The sequence below is a fragment of the Miniopterus natalensis genome, chromosome X (assembly GCF_054644295.1).
Source record: "Miniopterus natalensis isolate mMinNat1 chromosome X, mMinNat1.hap1, whole genome shotgun sequence".
NCBI classification, from domain to species: Eukaryota; Metazoa; Chordata; class Mammalia; order Chiroptera; family Miniopteridae; genus Miniopterus; species Miniopterus natalensis.
In genome coordinates, this window is record NC_142103.1 from 84,541,954 (window position 1) to 84,556,807 (window position 14,854).

General features: G+C 37.9%; 1 protein-coding gene across 1 annotated transcript in view; it reads right to left on the bottom strand.

The window, feature by feature from the left end:
• Window positions 1–14,854, bottom strand: part of CFAP47 (cilia and flagella associated protein 47) — a 354,566-nt gene that overhangs the window by 204,306 nt on the left and 135,406 nt on the right. The window contains exons 31-32 of the mRNA XM_016216827.2: window positions 5,940–6,021; window positions 4,919–5,047 (exon numbers count right to left, since the gene is read on the bottom strand). Coding sequence (XP_016072313.2) covers window positions 4,919–5,047; window positions 5,940–6,021 — 211 coding nt within the window. The remainder of the gene's footprint in view (window positions 1–4,918; window positions 5,048–5,939; window positions 6,022–14,854) is intronic.

Consider the following 14,854-nt stretch of genomic DNA (forward strand, 5'->3'; position numbering starts at 1 on the left):
AAAGTCTGCAGGCCCTTGTCTTCTCACTCCCGTTATCCATGGCTCCTGGCTTCTTAACCATCTTTATCAAACCTTCCTCCTTCTCAGCCTATACACTAGTTTTTCTCAGAAGACCCCTTATCTCATCTTCAAAGGGCAAAGGGATGACATCTGAATGAGAACACTGCAGTGTCCTACCATGTGTCCAAAAGCACTTGCATCGCACTCGCTGTTCTTCTCTCCAGCCCCAATGACTGAGTGACCTCCCAGCCCTTCTGTGCTAGACACCAGGCCTTCTCATCTCCTTAGGAACAGTCCTGCACCAGCTAGTCTGTTTTAAAGACTTTATCTTTAGCTCTTGGATCTTTAACTTCTCCCTCCTGACCAGTTCTTTTTCAGCAATATCAAAACATGCTCACTTACACACTCAGCTTTTAGGGGGCTCTCCCAAACTTGAATTCCCATTGACTCTTTTACCTGTTCTTTCTACCAGTGACATCTGAAAGAGTTTTCTGCCCTGACTGTCACCACTTCCTTTCACTCATTTAGCTCATCAAACCAAGGCCCACCTAATGGCCTTCCCTGACTCATCATTACCACCCTAAGCAACCGCTCAATTTCATTCGATACTGTTAAGCATGTCCTCCCTCAAAGGCTCTCTTTCCTCCTTGTTCATGACATCATAAAGTGTCACTGCTCTCTCTGCCTATTTGAAGCTCATTTGCAGGATTCTCTTCCTTTGCCTATTTAAATATTTGGTTTCTTCAATATTGGGTTTCTGACCTATGATATTTTTTTTACTCTATAGCACTTTTCTCCCAATTTTATTCCCTATAAACCACTGAATGTACATTAAGAAACCACATAGACCACCACTGATAAGAGAGAATAAAATGTCATCATATACTTTGTTTGCACATATTTATCACACACAAGCAAAGAGTTATTCATATGTTCCCTATCTATGGTTATATCCAACAAAAACATGCAATATTTGTTAGCACCTGTAAGAAAAATTGTGCTTCCACACTGATGTCACTGACATTGTGGGACATACTGCAAAGCCATTTAATAAAGGAATTTCACCAACTCTGCTTCTCTCCAATCATATTTTATTGCTTTTAAATATTCCTCAGAAATATGATCCCTTGTACCATTTTTTTTGTTTTCTACACAGGCATGCGATTCTCTATAATGCCTAGGCAGAACTGATGTCTCACCGACCTTTAGCAACAAATACTCCAATTTTATTATAGAGAGAACTGAACTGGTTCAGGGAAAATATGTTTAATTAACCAGAAAGATCACTGCTCTTTGTTTAAAAATAGAAAATTTTTGACATAATTGTACCACTATTCTAAAAAGAAAAAAACAACTTTATGATAGTATACTGGGAACAAATGAATGAACAGTTAATTAAAATTATTCAGGAATTTATTTCTGATCACCTTTTTCTTTTCCAGATTCTTCTGTAAAAACATCGCATTCACTTCTTTCAGTACATACAGATTCATCCTTTATATCCACATGAGCTCTCTATTTATAATTACATTTAGAACAGCATTCTGAGTTTGAGTGTTTCTGTTACTGTTTGTCACCTCTCATGCTTCAATGACCCACTTTCTAGCCATTTTTGTGAACATATTTGTGAATTGGGAATAAAATGCAAGGGAAGAACAACAATTAACCACGCAAATTTAACAAGCAAAAATAACCTAATGACACAAAATTAAATTGAATGAGGCAAGCTATATCCTGTTATCCAAACAATTAGCCAAGAAGAACTACAAAGGCAGTCTCAGAGTGCTTGCACGACCTCTAAGAATTCAACATGAACCCAAAGGGATTTGTGTGAAAATCACAGTCTTTTATTTCTGACTTGTGAACTCACCTCAACAACACTGCTTGCTTTTTCAAGTGAACTTGCCAATCCACTTCTGATTTAATAGAGCACCCGGAGCCACCCATATGTTAGTCACAATACATGAAGAAACAGCTCTGCAGATGATCTAACTGAGCAATCTTATCCACTCCTATGGCTTTATCATGACATCAGCAAAGAATCCCAAATGTGTGCTGCCACCCAGATCCCTTTCCTGACTCAAGGATATACCTACCTGGTCATCATATCGGGCACTATAATACAGTAGGACCAAAATTAATTTATCATGTCCTCCTACCCTATTCCACCCTCTGCTCCCAACAAAATACTGTTATTATCCCTTGTCTTCTATTTCAGTGATTGGGATCAAATTCTACTCTACTCAACAAGAAACCCACTGTCATCCCTCACTTTCTTGTCTCTTTCTCCCCCAAGACCTAGTCATTCACCAAGTCTTACTGAGTTCTACTCCTAATAGTTATGAAAGCTGCCCCTTTCTCATCTTTCCCACTACCAGCAACATTCTTAGCACCATACATTGAAATACACCCCTGAACAGTTTCCATACTGTACCATAGAGATTTCTCTAAAACGCAAAGCTGATTATGTCAACCTTATGTTTACTACCCTTCGACAGCTCTGTACCGACCTCCTGGTGAACTCCATAAAGTCCATATTCCTTGGTTTGGCTTAGGAAGTCATCCATTTCTGAGTGGGCTCACAGTCCACTGCTCTTACCCCCAGCCATACTGGGTTTATTTCTCAAAATGTACCATGTTTCATCTAAATTCAGGCACTTTCACATTGAATTCCTTTTGTCTTGAAAAATGCTATCCCCTCCTCCCCATCACTTTACTGAAATTAAACTCATCTACCACCTCCTTTACACAAATCATACTCTCTCTCTCTTTCAACTATGCCTCACCTTGCCTGGAAAACACCTATCATTTCTCAGGACTCAGTTCAAATTGATCTTCTTCCTAGCAACCTTCCCTGAGCCACCAGTAAGTTGGGATCCTCCCTTGGGCACTCATCCTTAGCCTTTGGGCTTCCCTTGTCATAGCATTTGTCATACTTCCTTGTAATTATATATAGTTAGTTTCTTATACACTCCAGGATACAAAATTATTGAGGATACAGACTGTATCGTTTACTCTTATATCCACAGAGCCTAGTAAAGTACCTGAAATATAATAGTTGTTGAATAAATTAATCAACAAATATTTGTTGAGCACCTACTATGTAGCTGATTCTCTATTAAGTTTACAACTGACACTTGGTTTCTAAATTCATAGACTTATAGGTGGGAAGATAGATTAAATAAACTAAGCCTATATATGAATGCATGCATAAACGAATAATTGAGTAAGTGTGTGAACAAAGACCACAAAGCAAGATAAGGACTGGTCTGTCCCTAAAGTAGGGCATGTGCTGGAGTCGCTCCTCTTTATCCCTGGGCACAGTGATAGATGATGCAGACTGAGAGAAGAAGAAAACGTCTTCTTCAGCCAATTCGAAGTTTGGCTGAGAGTCAAAAATGTCCTCATACATTCTTCTGGGAATTAACCAAGAAAAAAAAAACAGGGTTTCTTCTCTTGACATCCAGCAAGACAGACAGGAAAGGTTGAAGTGGAAAGAAGAGGAGAGGAGGAGTGAGTGGGAACATGAAGCAGAAGGAACTCTCTAGAACATAGGCCCGGGTGGCTGGCTGCAGTGAAGGCTTTAGACTACCAGAGAACAGCAAGAGGGCCTTGGGTTCCTGGGCCCTGGAAGACAACAAGAAGAAATAAACTTTGCCTATATCAGATGGTTTTACATGGCCAAAATCAGGAGATCTTGGAAGAAAGTGGGTATGCCTGTGAAGTCTAGTTTCTGCATCTCTAAACCGGGGATTACTGGTTGTGAAGATTAAACAGTATCACATTTAAAAAGCATTTTGTGACAAGATCACATTTTAAAAGCATTATGTGACATAATACTATTCAGCTTTTAATTTTGTCTTCTTCTTTGAGTGACTAATTGCAGCTTCTATTTAATTTAGCTTCTTCATTTTAACCCCCTGTCCTACAGCACAGTGAGGACAGTGCAGAAGCCTCCATTGGTCTCAGTCAGCAACACGTATATAGTGCCCTATTTCCTTGGAAACCTAGGAAACGATTCCAGGACTGCAACCACTCTTGTATAAGCAATAAAGATATAGGTTGTGAAGACACAATTTATATGTTAATTTGCCCACGTGTGCACCTTGGCATGAAGTCGATTGGAAAATCTCATCAACACCTGGTCTCGCCTATGGTTATATGATTCCTAGAGAATGTCCCCAGAATAACTTTACAAGAGAATACTATGTATTACAGGTGGAGACCACAATTTTCACCAATATCCATTCTTTAATCCTTACCTTTTTTTCCCCAAATATGTTTCCACTGATTTGAGAGAGAGGAAGGGAGAGGGATAAAGATACAGAAACATCAATGATGAGTCATTGATCACCTGCCTCCCGAACGCCCCGCACTGGGGATCGAGCCGGCAACCCGGGCATGTGCCCTGGCCAGGAACCCAACTGTGATCGCCTGGTTCATGGGTCAATGCTCAATCACTGAACCACACCAGCCGGGCCTTCAATCCTTACTTTTAATATTGGAAAATGCCTATAGCTACCAAGTTTAGAGACTATATTTCTCAACTTCCCTTAAAGCTAGGTGTGGTCATATGACTAAATTGTTCCCAATGAAACCTGAAAGGGAAATGATGCCTTTTCCAGGCAACATCCTTAAAAGGTATTTATTTGTCTTCTATTCCTTCATCTGTTCTTCCTTATTCTGAGAAACTGACCCAGAGATGAAAGCCCAGTACTGAGGAGGGAAGAGATATCCCACTGCCTCTAGACCACTTACTTCTCCACGGTTCCATGAGAAAGACAAATAAAAATTCTATCTTAGTTGAGCCACTGCGATTTTAAGTCTTTTACAGCAATATTACCTATACCTTAACTAATACGCTATCTATGTAAATTAACCAAAACATCCCAGCAATGAACAAGAGGGGAAATGGTACCTTGTAGATCTGAAGGAATAAATCTGTCCATGCCCGTTTACTCCAGGCTTCAAACTCAGTCATCTTTATAACAATAGATCGCTTTTCCTTAGGTATAGAGGAACACGCCGGCAAGATATTAGTGGAAGACTTTAATAAATAAAATATCACAACATTAATTAAAATGCAAGGCAAATGTAAGTTCAAAACTTTAACTACTTAGCCTATTTTTTTCTTTTAATAAAACTTTTACATGTCCTTTTTATACATTCAAGATCTCTAATTCCCCATCTACCAGTCATAGAATCTATCAACATAGGTAACTTTCTGGAACTCACAGCCCTTTACTGAGGTCATAGATTTATTCATTCAGTGCACCCACGAGAGCTCTGGGGCAGAAGTGGCAGAATGAGATGTAAAGCTATGCTGAACTCAGAAACCCTAAGAGCCACACTCTTTAAATTAAGCCACAGGGACTCAGGAGAGTGTCAAAGAGCAGGCCCCTGGCTCTGCTACTAATGTCATGTGTTGACTATAGTAACAGTACCACAACTAGAGTTGCCTCAAAGCCTGCGGACATCTCCGAACAATACCCCTTCTCAACAATTTCCATAAAATGAATTGCATAATTAAAAAAAAACCCTGTGCATATATTGTTTAATTTCTCTCCCTACTCTCCTGTAAAATTGAAAACGGGAAGCGGCGAGTGATGGAGAAAGTAAACCAGTATTTTCTTTGGAAGATATATATTTTAAAAATTCGTTTTAAGAAAAAATTTACATAGGCACACACCAGTCTTCATTTCTAAATTCCCTAAAAGTAGCAATTACTTATATATTGAAGAAAACCATGTGATCATTTCTGCCTAGGCTCTGCAGAGATTTTTAGACAAATACAAACATGTCGTCCAGAGAGGCAAAATCCTTAGGATAACTTCAAAAATAAAAAAATCAAGGATTCTAAAATGATATCTTCAAGAGAAGACCGAAAATCAGTAAATTCAATATCTGTGCAGTTGTTCCAAGAAATCATATTTCCTTACCCTAATTTCAATCCACTTCTTATAATCTTCTGGTTCAAACAGAAATTCTGGCAGTACATGAGAAATGCATGCTCCTTGAGCACTAAAATTAAAAAAGAAAAATCCAAGTTATCATAGTATAGCACTCATGATTTGTTTATCACTTGCATTTCAACTTTGATTAAATTATTTCAATGTCATATAGTTTATTAAATTTAAATTTTAATATTTAAAAGCTATGTAATTAATTTTAAAATTTTCCCTTAACAATAAAATGTATATATGATGTTTCCTTTAGAGAGCTGATTAATGAAAAAGATCTTACTGAGTGCCTTTAATCATCCACATCTACCCTTATATGTTAATAAGATATGAGTCCGGATTTAGTCCCTCTTGTCAAAGCACTAACCATTTTTTTAAACAAAATTCACATTTTATTTACATTGAAATAAACTATACAAAATTAACCTTCTTCACCAAAAATAATAGCAATATTTTCTGTATTATTCCTAGATAATCACAAAACACATTTTGCAGGTTTTCCAGGTTTTGCTATCAAGATGCGGCAGTAGATATATAGTCACGGGAAAAGACATAACATTATAAAATTTAAAAATATATGGAAAAAGTTTGAATACAGTAAAACATCTAATAAATTCATCATTAGTCACCCAGTGTTCATGGAATGCCTATCACCACATATGCCTGAATATAGAAAACCCCCAATATAACATAATCCATCACTTATTTTTCCAAAGAGAATATCCAAAGTTTGTAGCCTCTGACTACAGATATAAATTTATAGTAGTATAGCTGAAGCAGCAATTATCTATTTATATTATTTTATACATGTAAAAACTAATATCTATTTATATTTATACATTTAAAAACATTTATCAAGTTTAAGATTTTACAATTTTCTCACTGTCAAATTCCTTGAAATATTTTAATCCAAACTCTTCATACGCATGTCCATCACCACCAGAACCTATAAACATCTAATACAATTTTGGCAGGAGTGTTCCCTAGAAGGGATCTGGGTGTTTAGTATAACTCATTTAGTGAGCATAGGACCTCACTCCCCATAAGCATTTACCAGAGAAGAATGCCTCATCTAGTACTTAACTCTGAAACATCCTCAGCAGTTTGCAGTCCTAGAACTGCTGAGAAGAGAGAGAAAGAAAAAGTAGAAAGAAGCCTTAAGATGATTCTGAAGTCTCAAACCTTGAAGATGGATATAAGAGAGAAGGAAGGGAACCCTAGTGGGGGAGGAAGCAATGAACACAGTTCTAGAGTTGTTCAATTTGGCATGGCCCCTGCGCCAATCGAAGCTAGTGGAAGAAATTGTGCGGCACACATATAAAGTTCCTTTGTTTAGAAGTCAAACATCATCCCTCCTCTTTGGTTTTTACACATTTCCTGTCTGCATCTACATTATTTTTATGAAACTTCATTACATTCAAATTACTGTAGGTTTAAGTAAAATCTAATTTTAATGGGACACTACTTCTTAGAAGGAGGAGCCAACCTAAAGCCTGTGTAAGAACTTGATGAAATGATGGCCCACTAAGTTGAAATCCTAGAGAGTGTAACAAAGACATATGAAGAAACTAGAATATTTCCTTGCATCCAAGCTAAGACAGGATCTCAGGAGGAAATGACCACTTCTATGAAATGCTACTGAGAGCCTAAGGAAAACTATCAGGGAGCCATTAAACTGAGAGCTTCTTGAGGAAGGAGAGCACATGGTATTCATTTTGTTACATGGTATTCAAATTAATAGGCCAGATTTCCCCATTGCTAGTGGGGAATCTTAGAGCACTGCTGAAATAAGCATTTTCAGAAGCCCCCACGGGAACATGAGATGCGGTAAAAGGCTTTATTTGTGTGGAGTTACATTCCTTGGGTTGCAAAGTCCCATGCCCCTTAAAACAGTCTTAAAAGAGGTGCAGCTGCGGTGCCAGTAGAGCCAAAAGCAAGGCCAGTGTCCAGAGCTTCCGTTCCATGTTGCAGCTGAGTCCAGTTCAGCATTCAGGCTAATTAAAGTCTATTAGTCCATTGCCTGGAGTCCACATGGCCATGGGCCACATAGGCGAATGCAGAGGGGCATGCTCCTTGCAACAGGAGTCAGGAGCAAACAGCAAGGGAGAGAACCACGAGCCAAGAGGCAAGAGCCAAGAAAGTAAATTCCCTTTGTCCAGAAGTCTAAATATTCTGGTTTTGCGCCCTTGCAGTGGCCACGCCTATTCTGGCCAATTACTTGTTCCCAGGTGTGACTGACAGACAGGTAAGCATCTTCTCGTGTCACTCAGACCTTATTGGGCATGCGTCTAAACTGCCTTTGTCCTGTCCCTTCCCCCATTGATCAGCGGGGAATAGACTTGGAGAGTGTTAAATTAGCAAAGCTGTATAAATGGGATGCTTATATTATCTAGTCTTCCCTTTACTCCTTTCCTGTTAATGATAACCAGATTATTGCAATGGTGTCATTTTGAGTATTTCATAGTGTCCAGGAGAGAGTAAGCCTTCAGTAAAAAGTTGAGAATGTAAGAATGCAGTTTTGTATTGGTAAAGACAAGAGAACATGTCCAAAATGGAGTTGTGTATGCTAAGTCCCGCATCACCAAATCAAAACTTAATTACAGTCTGGCTCTCCCAGAAATGGAATCTTAAACCATTCAGTCAGAATAGCCCGATCAGCACTAGTTAGGTAATCTCCCTGATAGTAGAGCCCTGTCATCCCCTGAAGGAAAGTGACCTTGCAATAGCCAATCTACATTTTGTGCTGTAGGGGTGGAAAATGTTTCCCTTCTTTCTTTCTAGGTTCTTTGGCTGGTCTAATAATAAAATTGATGTAAGACAGATTAACAGGAGAAAAGAAATATGCACCTATAGGAGCACCACAAAGATGTGAAACCCCAGGCAGCCAGGTAATTGAGGAAAAGGGAATAAGGGTCTGGAGCTTCGAAGGGGAGGAAGATAATTCACAGGGAGATGAGAAGAGCAAATGTTTGGGCAATCAAATGTTTGCCCAGCCATGTAGATAAATCTTTCTCATATAAAAAGTTATTTCTGGCCCAGCTGGGTGTGGCTCAGCGGTTGAGCATCGACCTAGGACCCAGGAGATCAAGGTCGGATTCCGGGTCAGGGCACATGCCCCGGTTGCGGGCTCGATCCCCAGTCAGGGGTGTGCGGGAGGCAGCCGATCAATGACTCTCTCATCATGGATGTTTCTCTCTCTCCCTCTCCCTTCCTCTCTCTGAAATCAATAAAGATATATTTTTTAAAAAGTTATTTCTGCTAATAGCTCTCTTCCTGGTATGGGCCTCCTATCTAAATTTGAGGCCATTAAGGAAGAGGAAAACTTTTCCTGAGTCTGCTGGGTCTCAACTGCCTTCAGCTCAAAACAATCCACATGCCAAAGTGGCACATTTTGGGGTGGCATATTCCACCACCCCTATCCCCCACTGCCTCAGTACAACTTCCTTATTCATGCTCCCTTCTACTTATAAAATCTCTTGCCTTGTATAGCTCTTCGGAGCTCCTTTCTCTCTGATAGATTGGATGCTGTCTGATTTATAAATTCTTGAACAAAGCCAATAAGATCTTTAAAATTTACTCAGTTGAGTTTTGTCCTTTAACAGAATTTTACAGGTGCTGTTATGAAGTGAAGGGTAGCAGAATAGGCCACCCCAAAATATGCCTTTTTGGCACAGAGATCATTTTGAGAAACCAAAGATACAGGAGAAGCTCTAAAAATAGAGTAGAAGTTAACCTTTTGTAATGGAAATCTACATTTATAAAGGAAATTTACATTAGAAAAGAAGCCCTTTCCTGGAAGAGAGCTATTGCTAGAGATTACTTTTCACCTGAGAGACTCACCTGCTTGCCAGGGCAACCCTTGTTCAACAAACATTTCCTCTTCCCGTCTCACCACCCCACTCCCCTGCCCCCCATTTTGAAGCCCTGTATTCTAACCCTTTCCTTAGCTCAATCTTCTGGCTGCCTTGAATCTCATGTCTCTGTGGGACTACCATACTTATGCACATAATTAACGTTTTTTTCTCCTGTTAATCTGTCTTTCATTACATCCAAGAACCTAGAAGGGAAGAGTAAAAATTATTTTTCCTCCCCTACAAAAGGCTTGTTTCTTTTTATTTTGCATCTATCTGAAAACCTAACTTCATCAGTCCCTAAGATAGTATTTACAATTATGTTTTGTCAATAGTTTATGCTTGGGGTGGTGGATGCTCAATACAGTGTGTAGATGATGTGTTGTAGAATTGTGCACCTGAAACATGTATAATTTTGTTAACCAGTGTCACCACAATAAATTCAATAAAAAGAAAAAAATTTTTTTTAAGTCAGTAGTTTTATAGTGCTCACTTTCATAATTGATTTGATTACACTTTTACATTCTAGGCTTTCTACTTGCATATTTCTTCTAAGTTTACCCTGAATAGAACAAAATAAAATTAGATGTAATGAGTTATTAAATTCTACACTAATCTCCAAAAATTATGGTTTCTCATTAATTGCACAAAATAAATATAATTTCACTTGTACAAAAGTCCTCACCTGCTGTCACCAAATTTAAACGGGGAAGCTAACAACATTTATTATCATTTTATACATTTATTTCCATGATGAAACATATGCACGTATTTTGGGTTAATGACCCAATTCTATTAACCATACTGCCACATTCTGAATGTTGAGGAATTTTATCAGAGCCAACATATCCTGAAAGGCTTATATTTGCTGATAAAAGAGCAATAAATTTGAATGGCTTGGCATTAATGCCAAAATCATTCTTTTATACCTGCATCCCCATACCACAAAATGTCAAAACAGAAACCTCCCATATTAATGTCAACACTACTGGGGCTGTGCTAACTAACAATAATGCTACAAGAACAACATGACAATCACAAGTACCAAAGAGTTTAATGATGCTATCAGAAAACTACTTGATTTCTATATTGCACAAACAATAAAGATCTAGTTAAGTATTCAAACCTCCTCCTTTCGTTCACAGTTAATATTCCATTAGATATTCAAAGCACAACTAACTTTCTAAAATAAGAATGGCATTAGAATTTTTGCCTTGTTGAATTAAAGCATTTATTTTATTGAATCCATCAAAGACCAAAAGTATGAAGTGGTAAAATTAAAAGAAAAGTCATGTGCTTTTTATTTTAAACTTATAAAAATTTAAATAAAGCTTCCATCTATCTTATAAATATAAAGACAGAGTTGATAAATACTAGTTTTCTGGTATTCTTTATGTCAACAGACATTTACATCTAATAGGAGAACAGATTTTTAAAAATATTCTATTTCAATAATAGTGATACCAAAAGAATCAATGTTCAGTAGGTCACTAATGGTTATTGCATTAGAATAATTTAAGAAAACATTTTAGCACATGAAAGCCATTAATCTTGATTCATTCCACTTCATCATCATCATCACTCTCATCTACTATGTGTCATGTATTACACATTTTATTATTTCTATTTTTTTATCAACCTAGTTTGAGAATTATAACCCTCAATTTTACAGATATTGAAATTGGGGCTTTAACAGGTTAAGTAACTTGTGCAGTCACAGGAGTATAAAAGAGCTAGAATTTAAGCTTTCATCTACCTGATTCAAAAGCCTTTAACCTCACTTCAGTTTGCTCTTCCAGAATCATTTATTTGCTATGAAATATTTTCATTCTTAGATGCAATTCCATTAATTAAGATATCATAATAGACATGCATAAGTAAGAAAATATAGGGGTTTTTTTGTTCTTGTTTTTTTAAATTGATTTTTAGAGAGAGGAAGGGAGAGGAAGAGAGAAACATCAATGTGAGATGGAAACATCAATTGACTGTCTTCTGCATGCCCAATACCAGGGATCCAGCCCGAAACCCCAGCATGTGACCTGATAGGAATCAAACCGGTAACCTTTCATCACACAGGATGATGCCCAACCAACTGAGCCACACTGCCCAGGGCAGAACATACAGTTTTAAAGATAAAAGAAGTAAAGTCACACATGGAACTGAATTTACTTATAAAGGAAAGGTAGCTGTTTTTTCCTAACTGTATTTATTTTAGTAAATGAACATTGTTTTTAAAAATCAATGGAATTAGAAATAAGAGTTATAGTAGCTTTATATTATGTAATATCTTACTCCATAGTTTCAATGTGGGGTACACAGTGTTTATGGTCTGCTTCTGTTTTAGTTTTATATTATGGAAATTATAAATAAAAGTTGATTTTTTCAATGAAAATTAATCACATCATAAAAATTATTATTGACTATAAACAAATGAAGTCATATCAGAAGATATTAGACACTATTAATCTGCTCAGGCCGCATAATAGAATACCACAGACTGGGTAGGTTAAACAAGAGAAATTTATTTTCTCACAGTTCTGAAGGCAAAAAGTCCAGGAAAAAGGTACCTGAAAATGTGGTTTCTGGTGAGACCTTTCTTCTGGGTTTGCAGATAGCCGTTTCTTGCTGTGTCCTCACATGATCTTTTCTCTGTGCTCCCACAGAAAGAAAGGGTGAGGGGGAGATGTCTGGTGTCTCCTCCTTTTTTATAAAGACACCAGTTTTATTGGCTTAGGGATCAATCTTTATGACATCATTAACATAATTACATCCCTAATGGTCCTATCTCCAAAAACAGTCACACTGAGGGTTAGGACCTCAACTTTCAAACTTTTGGGGAACACAATTCAGTCCATAGCAGATACAAATGACAAGAAACATTATGCATATTATTTCACATATAGCAATAAAAAATTTATTGTAAAATATAACCAATTATACATTTTTTATAATACAACACATATTGCATTGCTATGGGGCTGAACCGTGTCCCCCTAAAAGTCGTATGTTGAAACCTAACCCTCAGTAGTTTAGAATGTGACTATTCAGAGTTAAGGCCTTTAAGATGGTGATTAAGGTAAAATGAGGCCGCTAGCGTGGTCCCTAATCCAATCTGACTAGTGCTTATAGGATGAAATTTGGACACACAGAGACACGAGGGGTATGCACACACAGAGGAAAGGCCATGTGAGAACAAGAGAGACGGTGGCCATCTGCAGGCCAAGCAGAGAGGCCTCAGAAGAAACCCAATCTACCTGCACTTTGATCTTGTACTTCCAGCCTCCAGTCTGTGAAAAAAATAAATCTGCATTGTCTAGGCCACTCAGTCTGTGGTACCTTGTTAAGGTAGACCTAGCAAAGTAAGATAGGTAGGATGGAATAAATGTCTTAATAATTAAAAGTCATTCTTGAGAGTTCACAGTTTAATATTACAAATAAAGTTCAATGTATAACATTCCTAGTATTCGCCCTAATTTTCTCCAGCTTGACTCTCTCATTGGTTACATCTTCCCTCCCAGAATGCAAATGCTTTACTTTTTCTTTCTTTACCCCTTAATTTTGTATTTCACAAAATTTTTCTCTTTCTTATTAAACTGTCTGAGACTCAGTTTCAAAGTTGTATTCCTTTTAGCACAGGAGCTCAAAAAGCAAAGCTCTGTGAAAGAAAATGTTAATAAATATTGAATGACCATTGGACCATTCTGCGCTGTCAGCGACCTGGGTGTTAAGAGACGCCAGAATAATGAGGTGCGGATCCTGCCCTCAGGCTCCCATGCTCACAAACCCGTGGGGTACACAGACTCAGGGATGAGTCAGTGGTGTGCTCTTTTCCTTAAATGATAGAAGCTTTCTCATCCCACCCAGATTGGGTGCAGAGGAGCAGAGGGAAAGTGCAGGTTTGAATCTTCACATATCCTAATCTCTTCTGATGTGAACAGTCTCCTTATGGTAATTCTGTTCTTTGGGATAAACAATCAAAATTTCAGACTTCTTTTACCCACTGCCAGATGGCATCTGTGAAGAGGTAGATTTAACGTCAAGTAAATAAAGCTGTCACTTCAGGTTTCCTCATTTTCATGAGTCACTTCCAAAGCCATGTACCTAATTTTTGTATTTTTATTTTGATATTATTTTATAAAGGAGGAATTTCCAAATTGTGGAAGGCGTCTCAGGACATGGGGCATTCCTGCATTTGGGCTTACATGGCATAGGTGAAAGGGACTCCTGTATCTGTACGTGAAGGTCTCTACTTTTCTGGATGTTCAGTCTCTTTGGCAATGTCCCCTCTCTGCCTGAAGCCCAGTTACCATGTGGGCATCTGCTGCTGAGGCCTGAGTTGGGGATCCTGTATCTCTCCTCCTAGCTCCATCAAGGACCAAGAGGTCCCTCCTAATTGATGCGGCCACTCTCCAGTCCTCATACATTTGTCATTCATATTGTGGCTTCAGAGTCAGCCACCCTCCTGCATCTTTATTTGCCAACCCAGCATCCCATAACAGGCTGCCTAGGTCCTTCCCTCAATCACCTACAATGATTTAGAAACTTCTAGATCTCTTCCAAGTGACAAGAAACTCAAGCTAGTTTGAGCTATTACCATGATAGTGAGAATCTAGGAAATGAAGAAAAACTATTTTGTTCAGTACCATTTCTAATTTTTAAGACCACAGTATAGCTTGGAGCTGAAAAAGTCTGATCTAGAAATTTAAAAAGCTGAACACTAAATCTTTCATTTCTATTCCTGATATAATTGTCCTCTTCTACATCCATCCCTATTCCTGCTAAGGTAGATAAAAATACCTGGCCAACTATGGGGTAGAGTCCACACACAAATAAGCCAAACCATTTTTCAAAATATATTAACCCTGATATATACATAATTGCAAGTAAAAAATATTATTTTAGTGATACAGGAGCATGGAAGATGCAGTATTAACGCTACCTATGGATGTGGGGAGTTCAAGTGGACAATGATACTACAAATGTAGGCAAAAGAAGTGCTAGGTATTCACCAACATTCTTCTTACAGTTTCAATGAGCATTGTT